Source organism: Phalacrocorax aristotelis, chromosome 4 (assembly GCF_949628215.1).
Source record: "Phalacrocorax aristotelis chromosome 4, bGulAri2.1, whole genome shotgun sequence".
Lineage (NCBI taxonomy): Eukaryota > Metazoa > Chordata > Aves > Suliformes > Phalacrocoracidae > Phalacrocorax > Phalacrocorax aristotelis.
The window spans coordinates 13838741-13859031 of record NC_134279.1 but is presented as its reverse complement, the minus strand read 5'-3'; the positions used below and the strand labels follow the sequence as shown (position 1 = coordinate 13859031).

Genomic DNA, 20291 nt, shown 5'->3' with positions numbered 1-20291 from the left:
AGCCACTGTGATTTTTGCAGACAAAGCCACTGGAATAAGTGTCTTTGATGTTTTGGTGGATGAGAATCTGTATTTATTTATCTGGTAGATTAAACATCCTATGATGGATACTCTTAAATGTTCCATTTCCTCATTTTCACTAATTCCCAGTGAAAGAAATTATTTCTAATTTCTGTAGCTGGCAGTAAGGTTTCCAAAATTTGCTTTGCTGAATGTCTGTTTATCTCTGGAACTGCTCGGGTACATGGCAAAATATAGTAGCCCTTGGGACCAGATGCCTGAACAACTGAAGCAGAGCCTATGATGTGCGTTCCAAAGCTTTCAGTCTTTCTGATTTCAAAAAATGTAAGAGTCCCAGGGTAGCCTGTATGTATGCTTTGTTTCAGAGAGCCTCTTTTTTTTTTTTTAAAAAAAGAGACTACTCTTGAAAGCCAAAGGAACTAGGAATATATTGTAAACTCTATTTATAATTTATAAATATATTATAAATATATAAAAAATATTATTAAAAAATGATGACATGCAGCACAGCATGGTCTGCTTCAGCACTTGATTACCCTAGATTAACAACAGAGATACTTCGCAGTTTGCAGAGGGGTGCTCTTCAAAATAAGTAACCAATAACTGCATGCAGAATGCCTTGTTGCTGAATCTGAAATTCTTTGTCTCACTTGTTTAGGTGGCCCCTAGCCATCATTGATCACTTTTATCAATCAGTCATGTTAGTACTGAGTCTAATTACCACGTAGATGAGTATTTTTCTGCCCTTCAACCCAAGAAAAGTCAATTTTTGGGTTGCTACACAAAGGCTGTGGATGGACCATGGAAAATGGTGAAAGAGTATTAGCTCCTTACAGAGAACAAGATCACAGCAGAGAGCAGACATAATGCAGGTCTAAAGGAGATGGGGAAAAGGTTTTTTCTTGACAATACACTTCAATGCTCAGAGTAAAGCCTGAGATTGCCAAATTTGTCCAACTTCAAACTGCTCATCTGCAGTCAGCAAGTGTCTGCAAAAGCAGCTGGCAAAGCATTTCACCCATCTCTGGCACTAGCTCACGTGAAGGATGACAGCCTGTTGCTGCTAGCAGCAATTCACTGAGCTGAAATGCTGGAGACAGGCGAAGGCAAACTAACAGTTTCAGTTTTACTCTTTGCCCGTGTTGATGTCAATATAGAATTTCCATTTTATTTTCATTTGCTTCTTAAAACATAAGACGATTACTGAAAAAGATCATTCAAACTTCAAGCTGGTACTCAAAATCTGGAAAATCTGAGAGTGAAATACTTTAACCAAGTGTCTCTGCAGCAAGCTTTGATGATGTAACAAAATACTATTTTTTATCTGTTTTTCTGGAAGAAAAACAACCCCAAAAAACCCCAAAGCCAAGAACTGAAGCTGTGCTTTTTTCCTCACCTGTTGGTCTCTGTCCTTGCCTCTCCATCATAAATTTTGAGCCAACTAACCAACCCCAACTTCTGTTTTACCAGAGAGGTGGGAAGGACACAGAGTTCCTACCAGCTGAGAGACGAGGAGAAGATCAGGATCTTATTTTGCTGTGTTTGCCAGCAGGTGAGCAAATGCATATATATGATGCAGCTGAGTAGTACTTTGGTGGCTGTAATTAGCTCTGCTTTCACAGAGCGCTGCTATGTAGACAGCTCCACTCCTGGGGAGCGTATTTCTTGGTTATATGCTTTACTCTTGCCCTGCCCACCTGCTGCAAAAGATAGGAGGTGCACAGGATGATGAAAATAAGGTCTACCCCAGGGTGATAGGCATCACTGTGGCTAAATGGATTCTTCTGCATTCTTGTCCTTACTCCTTTGGAATGCTGTGGGAGACGTTGCCTCCTCTGACTTTACTGGGATGGGAAGAAGGGCTAAAACTGGAGGTTTCTGTGCTGGTGTTGTTCCTGCCACTTGCTTGGATTACAGGTAATTAAACAGGTGGTTGAAATGACATGATTTGCTTAGCAGTTTAGCTATCTGCAAATGTTTCCTGTTTACTCTTGACGTGTTCCCAAACCCAAATGATTGCCTGAGCAAGATCTGAAAGGCTGTTTGTGATTGATGTTCACCAGCTCCTGTATAACAAACAAATGGGAAACTTCTGCAGAATAGAAGACTCCTCTTCATGTGCTCTGTTAATTACTTGTATCAGCTTCATGTGCAGATTCAGTGTCTCTTAATTACCTAAAAATATGGCTTAAGTGATAGTTTTTTGTATTTTAAACCTTCATGACTTAATGATCTTTCAGAAGATGTATGTGTGAGCTCTGCTTGCATCCTTGGAAAAGTGTTATACGTTGCTATATTTTCTGTGCTTTGCCTCAGAATGTTGGGCTGCCTGTACTTTGTCTTCTCAGTTTGGCACCGACAGCAGTGTACAAGCTGATTAAATTTAAGGGGGAAATATAGAGAATAAGTGGAAGAAGAGAGACAGTAATATGTATCAAGACCATACTTCCTCTTTCGCTTTCCCTCTCTGTAATTAAACTAAATTACTGAAATCTGTGGAGATTCATTGATCACCTTCCCATAATGTGATTTATTGATTAAAAAAAAAAATCCTGTTGTCTTTCTTCCTGCGTAAGGCTATTTTCTTTCTCAGTAGTTACTGGGAAATGTTATTCTCCAGTCAGGGCTAATTGAGAATTAACTATTGGGCAACATGCACTCACATTATCAAGCAGAAGAGGGCACTAAATCAAAAGCAGTATTATTACTAAAACCTAGAACAGAGAAAGAATTGCCCAACTCCAAAAGCTGGAGCTGAACAATACAGCTAATTAATAAATTAATAAATTAATAAATTAATAAATTAATAATGTATGCTTTTCTCCACTGGAGAAAATTGGCTTCTTTTTTTTTTTTAAAGTTTAATTGTGGTTTGGAGAAAGTCCAAATCATACAGATCCTTTTCATTCCACTGTTGCAGTAAGTGACTAATTTCCAATGCAAAGTATTTGGTGCTGAGGCTGTTAAAATACGAGAGGAGCCAAACCTGGAGCAACTGTTCAAGGCTTGACAGTTCTTGCCAATGGGAGCACAATGTGGCTGGATGTGAATGTCTTTGTTTCCATGTCAATGATTAATGAAGTTTTATAAAATCAAAATCGCTGCAGTCTTGCTCCTTTTCACTTATTACAAGTATCAGCAGCAGACAGAGGTTACACAAAGGATTCAGTCCCGGTTTTAAAGAAAGAGAGAAGGACTTTGAAGTGTGTGAAGTTGTTACTTTATGAGAAAAACCTTAATGGCTGATTTCCACACCCTGCCTGTTTGCTTTCAGCACGTCTCTCCTCACAATCTTGTCTTCCATACCAGTTCTGAGAGCCTCACTCAGGCGCCAGCCGCATAAAGACATTTACTAACTGCAGAGCTTGAATGTTCCTAAATGACAAGTAGTTTCTTATGCTGAAATAATATGCTATGAAATATAAATTTGTCTTTGAGGACAATTGATATCTCATTTTCTTTAAAGCAAAACAGTTTAAAAGAAACTAGAGAGTCTCTGTAAGAAATTTTTTCTCACAAAACACCACAGTTTCCAGATGGTTTTCCTATATCAGTAAGGCCCTGTGTAAGCATTTTGTTTTCTGCTACGTCTAAACTAAGAAAATCAACATGCCATATACATCCCATGTACTTTTTGAGTGAAAATGAGGTAAAGTCCTCTTTCACACTTATTCTACCTTTCAATATTTCAGAAAAAAAAAATCTAACTTCTGTATTTTAAAATATATCTAACAGCAACAAACTGCTGCAGGCTTTCCTCCTTCATATCCATGTAATTCCTGCTTTCTTAAAAGCAACACAAACTTATTCAAGGGTAAGGGCTTGTTTCAGCATTGCATTGCTCCCCTGCTCTAATCGCATCACTCCCACGCAATTAGTGGTGTTACAACCCCTGCAACACTGAGGATCTGAAGCTTCTTGCACTTAACCTACTTTGCAAACAAAGCAGCATTGTAATTTTAAGGAAAGGAGGGTGTGTGTTTGCTTTTTTGGTTTGAGGTTTTATTTTATTTTCTTCTAACTTGTAGGCCATTAAGGGGAAATTATCAAGGAGATAGAATGAATTCAGAAAAGATTAGGATTAGACATGCAATTTAAAGGACTTTCCTGTAAAATATAAGCTGCTTTAGTGGCCTACAGCACAAATAAAATCAAGGAAGTTTAAGTTTGAGTTAAGCTGACACTAGCCACATGTCTTCATAGCCCAGAAACCTTGCAATCAGGGGCAACAAGAAGTCTGAAACTTTGCCTTAAAACTGTCAGATCTAGAATTCTTCACATATGGAACCTTTATTTATCTGATATTTATGCTTGGCAATAGAAATATGTGAATCATCAGATCTATAGACCTCAAATTAGGTTCCATATCCCTGCAAAAATAACTTCAAAAGCTGGTGAGCCTTGCTTGTGTGTGCCAAGCTAATCTGATCCCCGGTCTGGGGCTGGGAAGGTGTATTCCCCCTGCCCCACGGGCAGATGTGGCTGCGGGAGGTGGGCTGCCTGCCCTTGTAAAGTGTGGGTACCCATTTGCTTTCTAGAAATGACCAGTTGTTTGACCGACACCTTGCCGCGGCAGGGTTTTAAAGCACTGGTGCTATCCTCCACTGCTTGTCTGTCATACCTGTCCACCTTTTCTACAAGGACTTGGGGAAACATTTCTTGCTTTGTTACACATGAAATAGATACCCAGTGGCCCTTTCTGGACTCAGTGTTTGTGGTGTTGTTACCTGCAGTTGCCTGGGACTGGTGCTAAAGATCTGTTCTGGTGATCAGTACCGTGTCAAAATTGCCTTCTCCATTTCGGATCTGTTCAAGTTGGTCCACTGCATAAAACTCTGTTGGCAGGAGAGATGAGGAACAGGTCTCCTGCCTTTTGTGTCTGCTCTGCGCTGGGGTACGGCGACTCAAGAACATGACACTGTCCAGGCTACTCCTGCTTCTCACTGTTCTGAGTGATATTTTTCCACCAGGTATAACCTTTGGGCTCTGAGCTCACAGTGTAATACTTTTTTTCCTGTGAGGGCTTGGTAGGGTCATAGATGTCACTTTATATAAAAGCAAGACCACTCAAATGTTTTTGGAGTTGTGCTAGTGAAGGGATCGCTTTTGGGGCCAATACATACAACGAATTATCCATCCCAAGTGGCCCAGCAAGAACGTCCTTCCTGCTGGCAGAGACAGCTTCAGTAATGTGTAAAGCAGCAGCCAGTAACATCCCTTGTAGCAGACTGACAATGAATAGCCTGGAATCCATCTGTTAACTTTAGCAAGGATAGGGATTGGATTTGGGGTTTGAATTCTACAGGCTACCTTTATTTTGGATAATTTAATGCTTTGGACTTCCCTGAAAATGCTGTTTATAGGTTTAGAATTAATTGGTAACATGGTATGTATCCAAGACAAAGCAGGGCTTCCATTAGGATGCCTCTTAAGCCCTTTTAACACGTGTCTCAGCTTCACATTTCCCATAGCTATATACAAAGCCAGCTCTGCTGTAATGTTTGGTTTACCATGGATTTGTGGTCTAGATGCAAGTTCCTTTGTTATCTTTATGTCTTTAACTCTGTAAGCCCAGCTGTAACCTATGTGGTCCTTTCACTGCTGCCCACCAAGCTTTCCTCATGTTTTTTAATCCTGTAGTGCCACCAGCTTTCCACTACACCTCCATATACCTCAAATGCCTTCTTTTAAAGCAGGGGAGAAAGCAAGTCAGCTAAGAAATACCATTGCTGTAGCTGGTACACAGCTAGGTGCATGTCAGTACATCAGGTGGCTGCTGTGGGTCAGCATAAAAAATAGCTGCTTTCTCATGGGGACCCACACGGGTGTTGGTCTCCCCTGCTCTGATACTTGCATTCTTGAAACTTATAGGAACTTATCTTTGAGATCCCTACCCTTTTATAAAATCCATCTGAAATTGGCAAATAATGTCAAAGGGAAAGGAGTGATAGAGAGATGGATGTACACACAGATAGCGAGGTCACAATAAAGCTTGTTTCCTTAGGCTAAAATGTAGCTTAATTTAGTGGTGTTGGAATATTGCACAGCAAAAAACAGGATGCTTTCCTATGACCTATAAGCACAAGATGGAGTCTATTAAAAGTTCATGTAAAAATTTAAAAAAAAAAACAACCCCAAAGACCCCAAAATATTGACATTTTGAGATTAGAAATTATCAATAGTTTTTACCTTTATCTCTAGAGTTTTCACAAAATCTGAATGTTCTGGAAGTCTATGCTAGGAAGGAATAAAACCGTAATTATACCTGTAGAGTTACTGCTACTTCATTAATGATTTATAGAATGGACTGACTGACAGAAGGGTCGTGGGACCTTCATTCCCTTATTTCTTCTGGGTCATTTCTTCTGGGTCATACTTCTGGGTCTGAGTCAATGTAACTTTCCCCTTTTATCTGAACAATCAAAGGCAGTAAGCTCAGCATATAGAATTAGGCTACAGTCTTTTGAGGACCAACGTTTAAAAAGCAATGTGGACTGCAGCTTTCTATATCCAAAAGGGGCAAAGAAGCATCTGTTGATCTGCTGACCCCATGTTATCACACAGCAGTATCCCAGCAATAGCAGTTTTAAATTGACTGCAGGTCTACTTCATGAGGGCGTAAAAAGGGCTACTATTCTCTTTTTTTGTCATTTTTTTTAATATATCACCACATCACTCACATAACTTCAAAAATCATTCAGCTAAACTGATCCAAATGCCTTGGTGGCCCTGCTTTTTTCATATTGATGTTTAATATTTTTCAGCATAGCTTTCCAACTAGCTTAAGGTAAACCAGAAAGAACTGTTCCTGAAAGAAATACAAATTTCCATATGAAGATTTAATCTAGTTTCATTAAAAAAATAAAAAGAAGCTGCAACAGAGAAAGAAATGAAGATGCCATTGTGATTATCTCAAACCAGTGCTGGTTTTCTCTGCAGAGAAGCACAGGTCTGTACATGCAGAGAGCAGTTGTCATGACTCCTAGAGAGGTGCTGCTGAACTTCCACTGAAAACAGCTGTGCAGCTCAGCCTGTTATGAGAAGAAGTGAGAAGTGGAAGTCACGTAAATAAACTAGATTAAGGGGTGCTGAAACATTTGTCCTGTGGCATCCGATCAGAGAGAGGAGAAAAACTGAATAAAGAGAGGACTGCACAGGCCAGGTGGCAGGAAAATGAATATCAGCATTACAGAAGGGACCACTTAAAGTCAGTCTTTAGAGCATGGCTAAATGGTGGCCGTGTCACCTCATGCCCCGTGACTCCATGAAGGAGCTGCTGAGATGTAAAAGCAGCCTTGGTTTGTCTGCCTTTTTTTTGGGTGATGGTGGGCCCATGTTTTGAAAGAAGCTGTCCATTCTTGTCTATTCAAGGCCCCTCGGTACAAGAAGGACATTGAGGTGCTGGAGCATGTCCAGAAGAGGGCAACAAAGGTGGTGAAGGGTCTGGAGAGCAGGTCTTATGAGGAGCAGCTGAGGGAGCTGGGGGTGTTTAGCCTGGAGAAGAGGAGGCTGAGGGGAGACCTTATCGCTCTCTACAACTCCCTGAAAGGAGGTTGTAGTGAGGTGGTTGTTGATCTCTTCTCCCAAGTTACTAGTGATAGGTTGAGAAGAAATGGCCTCAATCTGCGCCAGGGGAGGTTTAGATTGGGTATTAGGAAAAATATGGTTACTGAAAGAGTGGTCAGGCACTGGAACCAGCTGCCCTGAGAGGTGGTGGAGTCACCATCCCTGGAGGTGTTTGAAAACCACATAGACATTGCACTTCAGGACATGGTTTAGGAGGTATGGGGTGTTGGGTTGACAGTTGATCTTTATGATCCTAGAGGTCTTTTCCAACCTTAATGAGTCTATGATTCTTCTCCATGAAAAGGACCATGGCAAGAGGTTTTCTTCTCTTTCTGAACTTTAACTTGGACCCATGGAAAGAAGAAGGAGGAAACAAACAAACAAACAAAACAACTAAAGGAGTAAGCATGTCAAACTGGGAGTAATTAAGCACTAAAGATAAAGCTGGCAGCACTTAGGTCTGCCAGGCTGCAAAACAACTGGAATGGAGGTCTAAAACTCCTGCTCAGTTAGACTTATCTCCAGTCTGTAACAAGGCAATTTTTGCCAGGAATCTTTTCCTCCCAATATCCTACCCTTTTCTTGACTTGCTCTTTTCTGTGCTATAAGTAGTCTTCATTGATTTTATATTGTCAACTGCTATCTCTGAACTAAGCCCAAGGCCAATTAAATGTGAGCTTCCACCATCCACTGCCTATGAGATTTTAACTTTACACCTTTGTTGATATGACTTGCATGCTTGCATGTTAGAACATTAAAATAATTACATTTTCTAATATACAAACACTGAACACTATTTTGTAATTCCTAGCAGCAACATGGATGTCAGCTAATAAATGAAAAATTTTCCCCGCATAGTTTGATACTTCCTTTTAAACAAATGTTCTAAAGGTGATCTCTCTTCTTTTAAAGAGCTGAAACTTCATATTGCTTAATGTAAACTAATAGCAAATTCTGTAATTAACAACATCCAAGTGTATGCCTTATGTCTGGCCTTATTAAACATTATTAAATGTCTGGCAAGCTTAGCGTGTGGCAAGACACCAATTTTGCTATGATATGTGTAATAAATATAAAGTGATGGCAAGTTTAAGTTTACACCCCAGCAGTGGCCACTTACATAATAGATGGTGCTACCAGCAGCCTCTTATTAATATTGCCTGGTGCCTCCTTGGAAGGAAAGAACCTCCAATGTTTCCATGCTTCAGGGTGCAGGCCTCACATTTTTAGGGCTACCTTTATTGTCAGGGAGATGTTTGTGCTGTTCCTGGGGAAAATAACTGCCCTTGTTATATATCCTGGAAAACTGCAGTTTGTACATAACCTGTAAAAGCCATTTTGATTGGAGGGCCTAAAGACACCTGAAAGATCTTATTTCCTTAGGGAAGGAAGCTGATGCCAAGGGAGCAGTAGACATAGTCAGATGGAAACTGAGAGGTGGCAGAGAAGTGCTTTTGCATGCAGATGAAGGTGAGAAGCATGTGTGTGATTGTGTACTACCAGTGTACTGCTGCTCAGTGTGCCATGGGCTCCTGTTAAAAAGGAGCATGTTGCACTTCTACAATGTACAGGCACAAGGGGGACCAGATCGGTTTGAACAGAAAACCTTCAGCCTAGAGTTCCTTTTGAGACAGTGGCTTTGCAGTGTTGAAAGTCTCCTTGGCCATGTGGTGGGTTGGTTTTTTTTGTCTGTAATGAAAATGTAATGCCTCCAATTCAGCTCTTTGGTTTATTACTGTGAAATCTAAAAAAGTGAATCATGGTTAAAGCCCAATATTTGTAAAGATGACCAATTCTGCCCTAAGCCTCTCGGACCAGGCTAGATCATTTCGGCCTCAATGCACATTTGGTTTGTGAGCAATGATGCAAGACCTGGCAAGGATGTATATCATATTGACAAGAGTAACAAATGCTGCATTAGAATTTGGCTATTTGCAAAAACTATGGGCTCTAAGAGAGAGGGCTGTGATCAAAGAAATCACAGAACTGACATTTCAGCATTGCCCCTGTAAAACGTGTTCATCTGATTCGTGTCAATATGGAACAATGCTAGAGTCACACGGTGAAGTGTGACCCTCTAGAATTTGACCGTTCAATTGACTTGTTAACTGTCTTAATGGGTTTGTGCTTGTGTAACCGAGGGCCGTTCAATTGTCTTAATGGTTGGAATGTTGATTGGCGATTTAAGTTAATTGTTAAGAAAGAATTTTAGTTAGGAGTAGAAACTAACACCTGCTTAGGCCAGTCAAGAGGGCGTTAGCAATGAATGCTGCATTGACAAGAAGCCTCCTAAAAAGATACAATTCAGTAGAACTTCAAGGACTAACAGTGGAAACACCCTGCTACAAAGGAGAGTGACGGCTGACCAACGGCAAGTGGGATGCTTATCACTGACCAATGAGTGTAAACTTAGGCGTGTTTTTACTAATTGTTATATAAACCCTGTAATTTTGTATGACAGTATGCACGTTAGGCGGAAGGATCCCCCGTGCATCCAGCGCTGCTTGCTTGTCTCTATTCAATAAATTGTAAACTTTGATTGAAATTCCGTTGAAGGCTAAATTAATTATAACACCCCTACAAGCCACTGGCTGAAATCAGTTCTGTATGCCTGAGGCTCTGTAGCTGCTTGGACACGTGGACAGCTCGCTCTCCTAAGTGCCAAAATCAATTGCAGAAAATAATTACGCCTCTGGGGCTGTATGCAAACGTCGGGAAGGACTTCTGAAAGCGGGCAGCGGTTCTGGCACAGGGCCACGGCTGATGGTCACCGGGACCCTGCCTGCCGCCGGTTGTCCCCTTGGGCCCTGAGCACGGAGACCCGAACCGCGCCCGGTGGAGGGAGGGAAGGGAGGGGGCTGTAGGGACTCTTCCCCACACGCCGCCGCTCCCTGAGGGAGCCTCGCGCCGGCCGCAACCCGTCGCAGCCCAACAGCCCCCTCCGGCCTCTGCGCAGGCGCGAGGCGGCCGCGCATGCCTGCACCGCCCCCGCGCGCCGGGCGGCGCGAGCATGTGCAGAGGCGGCGGCGGCGCGGCGCCGCGCGGGGTGGGGGGCGGGGGGGGGGCGGCGGCGGCGGCGGCGGGGGCCGGGCAGGTTGCGCCTCTGCGCCCGCCCCTCCCGCCGTGGGGCGGCCCTCGCCCTCCCCCGGCTCCGGCTCTGCCCGGGCGGCGCCCACCGCCTCCCGGCCCCGGCGGGCGACGGACGCGGCCTCACGGCGTACGGGCACGGTAAGGGCGCGGCGCCGGCTCGTTGCTGCTGACGCCGCTGCGGGCAGGACGGGCGCGGACAGGGAGGGAGCGAGCGGGCGGACGGTCGCCTGCCCGTCCGCCCTGTGAGGGGACCGTGGGACTGGCCCGTCCCCGGGGCGGCCCCGGTGTGGTGGGGCCGAGGGTCGCTCCGATGGCTCGTCCCCTCTCTCCCTTGCCCCTGGCTGCACTTTCGGTTTCGCGCGGGGCTGGGCGGCGCGGAGCGGCCCTTGGCCCACCCCCCCACCCCCATCCCCGCCGCCGGCTGCCGCCCCGCCGGCGAAGGGGGCGTTGGGCGGCTCTCGGCGGCTGTCAGTGTAAACACGGCCCCGGGGCGGGCGCGGTCTGCTGGGCCGGGCCCCGCGCAGCCCCTCCCGGGCGGAGCGGAGCGGGGCAGTGCCTTGTTTACGCAGGGTGTCGGGAGAACATGGCATCCCGGGTGGTGCTGGCCAGCCGCTGTCATGCGTGCTCACTCCTCCCGGGCTGGCGGCGGGGCAGCCCCGCCGGGCCTGCAGCCGCCTGCCCGCCCCTCTCCCCTCCAGCCGCCCGCTCCGGTGGCATCTTGGCTAAATAGCTGAGGTCTGGCGTATTTCTAACTGTACCTTGCCGTAGAACGCTGTGCTGGGTCTGCTCTGGTGCTCATGCTTGTCTGTTGCCGTTCTGGATTTGTCCTCGCACCTCTCTTTCTCCCCACTTAAATAATCCAGTTCTGCATGTTCCCTCCCTTACGGCCAGTCGCTTCTTTAGCAAAGACGGCTAAACCTTACCAACTTTCAGTTTAAAAACAATCAATTTGTGAGGAGGGTTCTCAGCCCACTAGGTTCAGCTCTTGTCGTCCTTTGAAGTTGCCTGCCCTCTATGTGCTGGTAATTATTCACCTTTGTTGCAATGTAAGTGTAACACTTTTTGGCACTTTCTGATGAGTGTATATATGCATCAAACTCTGAGGGCTTCCTAGTTAGTCAAGACAAACAGCATGAAACGAAGATGAGCCCAGGGATATAGGAGTACAAGTATCAGAGAATTCTCGACACTCATGAAAACAACAGTCTAACAATAAAAATTCAAAGCAATTCAGATATGTTGCCTAAAGGAAAAGTAGAAATCACATGTTTTGCTCTATTACTTTGAAATGAGGCAAAAGTGTGGACATTGGTGATTTGTGGAAAGCTTGGAGAACAGGAGAGTTTCATATCACTTTATGGAAATGTCTGTTATTATGGTATGTTGAAAAGCCCACATCATTGTTTGAGAGGGGATGTCATGAAGCCATCTGTTATATTGAGTACTGCAGGAGACATCTGGGTTGGTGACTGTTACCACAAAACTTAACTTTTTTTCAAGAGTCTTAAAGAAATTAAATATAAGCCTACAAAGCTGTATGTAATGGGTCTGATCCAAGATCCTCTTCTTCCCTCTCCCCTCGCTCCATCGCTAAAAGTGAACAGGATCAATTGCTTTAGGAAGGGTTCTGGGAACAGGATGGTTATTTTGTAGGGTACCTTCAATGATATACTCTTTCCATCTCAGGTTTTGGTAATACCTCATTCAGAAGGTCCCTAAACTTCAGACTGTGTGTGCATCTTTGTGTTTAATAGTTGCGTAGCCATTTGGGGGCATTACCTTGCTAAAGCTGTCTAATGTAAATCTTACTCTTTTGATCTCTAGAATATCCTATGAAAATGAATTACATAGTTTGTGTGCACTACTTCCTTTTGGGTGTTGGATTTTGGTTGTTTTTTTTGTTTTGCTCTGGTTTTTTTTTTTAACCCCACATTCTTACTGTTTAATTTCATCCATCTCTGCTCTTCTATTATGTAAAATGATGAATAATTGCTCCCTACTCTGGGTTGTGGGGGAGTGGAAATGGATGTTAAGGACCAACAATTGGCACGCTGGAGAGAGGAGGGCTGGTACAAAGTAGGGTACACGTATGGGACGTCTGTCAGAGGGAGAAGATTTCAGGGGATCTTTAAATAGAGAGCAGTGGGAAGAGAGCCTGCTAATAGGATGAAATACGGGAAGGTCCAGAAGAAGCCTGCTGAAGCCAGAAAGCTTTTTGCAGAACGTTAATAGTTTTTAAGTGATTATAAGCTTATGTGTTTTGGGGCTCATCAGCTTTAGCTTTTGATGTTTCAGAGCATACTTTGGGTAAATATGCATGGAAGGAGTTCCTCTAGTTTCTTACTGGATTTGGTACAACATTAATTTGATCACATGTATTAATTTCTGTGCATTCAGCTATAAAATTATTGCTGTGTTGTATGGAAACTTCTGAAGTACAGTGTGGCCAGGACTAATTGTCTTGATGATGCCTCATTTTGATTTCCTTTTCTGCAGCATTTAGCGATTGGGGTAATTTATAAGGTACTATAAATTGCATGGATTTTCTGTTTTGTCCCCCTGAAGTTGTGGATGCAAAGATTCACTTTGTATCCTCTTTTTGAGCATTTACAAATTATTTTTTTTCTCTGTCAGATTTTGCAGTAACTTAATTTTTCAGTTTTTAGACTTGTTGTGGGCTTCAAAAAAAAAGTTAATTCACTATTTCTTCCACAAATGTCTGTGTGAATCAGTTAGCCAGAGCTGTAAAAATTATCTGGGAAAATGTCTTAAAAAAGAACTTTCAGTCAACATAATATTTTTTTTTTTACAGTGTGTGCTATGGCTTATATGCATTAGAGTGATAGTGACATTTACGGGTGTATTTGAGGAGCTGCCTATGAAAGACCACCTTTGTACCCTTGGAAGCCTTGTTATAGTTAATGGGATTCTGCAGTGATCTTGGCCATATCTTCTGTATGTATAAGTAATTTAATTTTCAAGCTGACTTCCTTAGCTTTTTTTTGATTAAACGAAAGGAAAGCCTTTTTGAAAAAAATTGTGTCTGATGCTCGTGCTGGCTGCAGTCCTGCTCTTGCGGTTGTATCTGTGTAGGTATCTGCATAAATCTCTCCTCAGGATTTGGGATGCCAGCTGAATAAAAGGGGGACATTGTTCCAAGTGCTCTTACATTTCTTCAGAGTGCTGTGGGAGCAGCTGCCTCTGGTCACTCCTGCCTAGTCTTCTGCATGTTTGTCTTGTTTTCATATCTGGGTACAAGTGTGTGCATCTTTTTTTTTTAAGCATTGATTTTTCATTTGCTTGTTTGTTTTATAATTTAAATAAAGTGTGCTAAAGCTATTTGCAGATTTATATTTAGAGTTTTGTTTTGAAACCAGCCCTAAATAACTTCACTTTTGAGTCTGGCCTAGTAGAGGTGACATGCTGCCATCCTTTCCGTACTGTTTTTTCAATTATTATTTTTAATTCTGTTGAGCTATGTGTTTGCTTCTCTATTAACTGGATAGGTGGTTATGCACAGTGGGATCGTCTTAAGATTGTGGGTTTTGTGGGACTATTACGCGTTTGTCACAGTTGTGATTTGAAGAGGTTTTAAGCTTCTCTGGTAGGTGCTGAAAACATAAGAGGACTGTTTGGATTTCTTGTAGGCAGACACTCAGGTACATAATGTAGGACATATAAATGTACTGTTAAATATGTGAATAAACTGTTTGGTATTTTGCAGCCTTTGTGATGAGTGCCATGTAGCCTCTGAAGATGTACATGCTGTAACTGATCTTCTTCACCAGTGGAAACTATCAAAAACTTGAGGCTTTGTTGTGTCTTTTGTAGTGGTGAACAGTTAGAAACTTTTTGCTGTTGAGGCAAAGAATGTGGCTTCAAGATTTGGATTTTTGGTTTTGATTTCTTCGAGGGTAGGAGCACCTAGACTTTTATTTTTCTTTTCCCATGAGACATGTATAAAAATAATGGATGATGCAGTAAAGCTGTTTTCCCTGTTGTAAGTGATATTCCAAATGTATTGAAACTAGTTTCTCTCTGAATTTTCCATGACCAGGAAGCACAAGAGTGGATGTGAGATCTGTAACAAAATGATCTGGTCATCTCTTCTGGAAATGTTAGATATTTTTGTTTCTTCTGATGTCGTTCCATATTTTTCTTTGTTGTTGTACCTGTACTTGTAGTGTGTGGCTTTTTGATGTTTGTTTTTTTTAAATCTTCCTGCATGTTCTGTAATTCAAAAATAGTCATACTTTGAACCAGCTTCTATGCTGGCTAATTGTGTCACCAGGGATAACCTGGTTTCTTACAAACGTGAATCATCTCTTACTTTAAGAATCTGAGTCTAATTGCCTTTTGTCCTTTTTGTCTCAGTTAGTCTTGCGATTTTGGAACTGATTTCTGGAAGTGACTAGGCAGTCTCTGCCTTTTACAGAAGTCAAGTTAGTTGTGACTTGCTAGGGAGAGGATGGGAAATATATTCACTATTCTACTGAAATTTGAGGGAGAAGCAAAAAGGCTTCCACAAGGACTGTTCCTGCTGCTTAGGAAAAGGGAAGGGGAGCATCTGCAGGGACCTAATGTACACTTCAGTGTGTGGGGTGTGATTTGGTGTCTGTTTTAACTTAGAACTTCTAAACCAGACAGAACTGAAACTCTTAACTTCCCACTTTCTGGCCAGTGAGTGGGCTGGCCTTTTTCCCCACCCTGTCAGGTTTTTGAAAAGGTTGCTGAACAGGAAGACTCTTAGTATCAAGTTCAAATCCTGTTATATATAGACTCTGGGCCTTTCTTTTATTCCTTGCCTGGGCTGTTCTGTGCCACCAGTCTAAAGATACCATCCTTTTAACAAATGCTACGATTTAGCATCTCACTCATTCTTCTGTATATTTTCCCCTGTAAAGTTGTCACTATGAATTTCTACTGGAACTGGAAAATGAGGATTATTATTTATGGTCCTGCATTGTGCCCTATCTTCAATTCTTTTGGTAATTCATGTAAAGATAAATCAGCACAGAAGACATCTAAACTTCTTTTAACCTAGGCGACAGAAATAGCAATTTTTTGACATAACCTGATCTAATATGTAGTATTAAGTGCTTTCAGTTGCTACAATTTGGCAGCTGTTTGGCCACCTGTGTGGGATTATAGTCCATAGAATATGAACACATAGTATGTGTGCTCTGGTATGTGATTGTTTATTTGCATTAATATACTGCATGAAAACCAAATTAGCTTTGTGACATGCTTAGGCTATGCAAAGGTACTGCATGAAGCGCTGTATGTTCTTACATAGATACATGTCTGAGTTGCAGGAATAATGCTGATGTTTGAAACTGGTTGGAGGCTGTGCCTCCAAATTAAAATAATTTACACTGTTTGGACTTCTCTTTTGGGTTATGATTGCTTGGCAGTATTTCTAGCGCTGATGTAGATGGAAAACTGTAGAAGAAGAAAAAAGTCTTTTTATAGTATAAGTGATATTTAAATTTTTCCTCCTGATTGATTATTTTAGTGTGTTCATAAACAGCTGTTTCTCTACTTTACATATTTCCAAAGTTAAAGACTTCTGAAATAATGTGGTAATTGATAGGCAGGTAAGGAGTAGGCTTTTTGCACTAAAAGCCCGGAGTGTGACAGGTGTATATGGCTCCAAGGATGCTTGTTAAAGACTTTCCAGCTTGAATCTTGCTTGGGGAGCAGAGGAGGTCTGTGCTTTCTTTTTCATCAAGGAAAATATTGATAATCAAAAAGCGATGCTAGCTTTACAAATGAAACAATGGAAAATAAAGTATTACTGTGTTGGGGTTCTTTTGTGCTATTACATATGAAATATTTTTAGGTATGAATCATGCTTTCTCATGTCAAGTTGACTGCCTATGTAAGCAAAAAATGCCTTTTTTTTAAATTGCATATTTTTTCCCTTTTTTTGGAATATATCTTGTGCTTATTCTGCTGCTACTATAACATTGATTTAAGATGATCTCATGTTCTTCAGTTTTATTTAATGAGGATTAATTGCCTAGAAAGCTGCTATCCAAATTTATTCTCCCTTTCGTATGTAAGGGTGAAAAAGATTAATTTATTATTCTGTTGTGTCAGGGTTTTTTTTTGTTTGGAGTGGGCTGGGTTTTTTTGGTTTTTTTTTGTTTGTTTGGTGTGGTTTTGTTGGTATGGCAACATAAATGATGCCTTTCTGAGCATATTTTTATGGTGTGCCGAAGGATCCTTAATACCTCCATAAATAAAAGGTTTTGAACAGTTTTTGCATCGTGTTTTTGTTGACTTTGTTGCTTAGTTGTCGTCCAGCTGGGGAGATCAGTAATTGTAATTTTTACTAGTATACCTAAGCTATTGTGCGTATAAAGATTTTGATGCCCATAGGAAGCCCAGTTACTCTTCACGAATCTGAGCTAGCTTTTCCTTATGTGTACAAGATTAATTTAGTTTAAGCTGGCTGCCTGCTATTGAAAAGCAGGCTTATTGAGTTTACCCGTTGGAGTATTAATTATAAATTTTTCCTTCAGTATGTGTTGGAAGATCCTGTTGCAGACTTCAGTGGTTGTGATAGCTTTCTAAATGGATGGATTTTATTTAAAATGTTGGCTAAATTCTGGCTCCCGTTATAAAGTATTGATCTCCATGGAGTTACTTACAAGGATAATTGATATCAGATTGGGTTCTTATGTCTCACGTGGAATATGTGCTTTCTGTTGTACAGCTAAGAAGCCAAAAATCTTAGTTTGCATCTTGAAGTAGTAAACTGCTCCTCACAGCCTGAAGTTTATGAACACAGATTCTTTGTCTCTTCCAAAGACAGGATATGAGTAATAATATTTATTCAGAATAAATAAATAGCAGTTGTTTAGAAACAAAGCACTGCTGTTCATCTAGCTTTAAAGAAATTAACGAAGGTGGAGGTTATGTATCTTTGGAAGTTCAATGAGTCCATGGTATATATACCCAAAGTAAAGTGTTATGATGTGGAACTACTTTTTTTTTTACTCATAAGAATTTCTTATATAGGAAAAAACCAGGAACTGCTGTAATATTTTTTATTTCAAGGAAAACTGTAGATTAGAAATGGGGTATGTGTGAGATGTGATTATACATACATTGCTTTAAAAAGGCAGTATGTTTGAAAGCTTTGTGAAACTTTATGAAATGACCATGAAACTAGTAGAACAAAGAAGAAAATGTAGTTGAAAATTCTCCTAATTTAATAGGAAAACAGTAACTTTAGAGAAGCTGCACTAACTCAAACACATGTACATCTCAAAAAAACTAGTTGATAGTTGACCTCAGTGAGAAATTAATGATTTTGGTCAATGAAAAATATCTAAGGATATTATTTGTTTTTAGAATTGCATGAAATTTAACAAATTGCAAAGAACCAAACCAAAATTGTGTTACTTTGATATTAAAAGTTAGCGTGAAGCTTGTGTTGTATGGCAGGATTCAGTGTTAACTTCACCAAGGTCAGCACATGCTGTCACTTCTGTTGTGTTCACTGATGCCCTCTTTTGATGTAGAGATGTAGCATGCAATAGCTTTCATAAACGTTGGAAGACTTTTGAATATAAACTATGCAAAAAACTTATTTAAATCTATTTTGTGTTTCAGCCACCTCTGCCTAGGTGTTTAACAGCAGTGGGTTGTGAATTTAAGCCTTTGATAACCTCAGGCTATCAGCATTGCTGTCTTCAGGATAGATAACAGCATTCAAAGCGTCTTCAGGGGATGCACCATGACATCAGCCGTCATTGACACTGGAGGCCCTGGCCTGGAGTTCGACAGCAATGGAATAAAACCCCAAGAGGTTAGAAGAATAAATATAATTTATTTACTAACAAACTTCACACCTTTTGTCTTAGTTTGGAAGAAAAATTCACTGTAAACTTGCTGTGAAAGCAAGTGAAACAGACTAGAGATTGTGTGAGGAGGAAGAGAGCATTCCATTTTTCAAATATCTTTTATTAGAAGATTTTATTATCACAGAGAAGTGGAAGCAGTAAGTTTTGAAGTCTGCAGTACAACTGTAGACTGGGTTTACAGAATTAAATTCTATACTAAGCATCTCTTTAAAGATCTCGGATGTGTCCTGAGGTGTAGAATGAGATGAGCGGAACGATACAAGGACCTTTTTCAAAGTTAGCCAACTTTGGAACGTTTGTTTGTCGTTATATTATTTGTATTAATAATACACATATTAACATTTAAATTATTTAATCTAATTTAATTTATTATTAATAACACACGTAGGCTTTGCTCATATTTTGCATTCTTAACAACAAATAATAAATATATTCTACTACCCTGTAGCTCATAGTAAATTAAATCCGGCAGGGTTCCACTTCTGCAACATTCTAACATTAAATGTGCTGTTACAGGCATTTTGATCCTTAAATAAGTAGAGATAGGCATATGGGCTTTGAAGTAGCCAGTTCTTTTGTGATAGCTTACGTATTTAATCCAAAACATGAGCGTTCATAAGATACAGGTCAGATGTAGGCATGTTGCAGTACACACGCAAAGCCTTGATTATCTTTTGTGGAGCAGAGGGAGAAGAAATACTTTCCACGGCTGACTGTGTTAATTAGAAAGCTTGCTCTTTTTCATTGTCTTAAAGCTGTCTGATGCTTTAAAATTCAAGTGCTTAAAGCCAGGAAGATATCTTTGAGGTTCAGGAAGGTCCCTTTGGTGGATGATAAGCTGTCTTTTTTTTTTTTCTTTGATCTCTTGCTTTAGAATAAAATTCCTTTAAAAATACTTAAAATTATTATCATTATTCCATAAAATATGTAAAAGCATAAGAGGAAAATACTGATGCAGAGTTCAACAGTCCAGTATTTAGAGCATGTTTGGTTTTTTTCATTTATTTCTTTCTGTAGGAAAATGAGGCAGTCTCTGAATTCCCAGCAGTGATTGTGGAGCCAGTTCCTAGTGCCAGACTAGAACAGGGTTATGCTGCTCAGGTCCTGGTTTATGATGACGAGACTTACCTGATGCAAGATGTAGCAGAGGAACAAGAAATTGAGACTGAAACTGTGGAAACAGGTAGATGACTTATAAATTTTTTTTCCACGAGATTTTCTTACTTTTAGAAGTCCCTGAGGAGTGTGACTTTGATCCTGACCTGGGTTCACATCTCTTTGATCTAAACTTAAGTTTTATTTAGCTTCAGTGGTGACAGGGTTGGGGCTTGGCAGGTAAAAACATCACCTTACGTTCAGGGTGCTGCATTGTAACACCGTGTATCCTCGTAAGTAGGTGCATCTTCATTTATACCTTTGTTACATCTTTATGCAGGGGGTTAACTAGACAACTAAACTTTGAAGTTTTAAAAATCAGCTGTGCAGGAAGCTGGTTAGGAATTAATTTTGCAATGTATCTGAGCCAAATAACTGCAGGGCAGCTGGCAGTATGGACTGTGAGGCTCTATTCACCCTATCTTCCAACTCTTCCCCCTTCCCGTGAGCTCTGTGCTTGATATCCGGCCTTTTTGGTCCAACAGCAGTTTTATTGCTGGTTGAGTGACAGGAGTACATGGCTGGGGGGAATAGAGTTGGACTGTCTTTTTATGGGCAAAAAGCTTAATGGATTGAAATAAACTC

The 20291-nt window shown here is 41.1% G+C and overlaps 1 protein-coding gene across 5 annotated transcripts in view; it reads left to right on the top strand.

Moving 5' to 3' along the window:
- The first annotated feature begins 10630 nt into the window (after positions 1–10630).
- ELF2 (E74 like ETS transcription factor 2) overlaps positions 10631–20291 on the top strand; it is a 37184-nt gene continuing 27523 nt past the window's right edge. Inside the window, exons 1-4 of one of the 5 annotated variants that reach the window (XM_075090263.1) lie at positions 10631–10815; positions 13490–13632; positions 18301–18496; positions 19569–19734. In XM_075090263.1, the coding sequence (XP_074946364.1) occupies positions 18425–18496; positions 19569–19734 (238 nt within the window). In that variant the 5' untranslated portion in view covers positions 10631–10815; positions 13490–13632; positions 18301–18424. The remainder of the gene's footprint in view (positions 10816–13489; positions 13633–18300; positions 18497–19568; positions 19735–20291) is intronic. The other 4 variants (XM_075090262.1, XM_075090264.1, XM_075090268.1 and 1 more) reach the window with 4 other exon arrangements.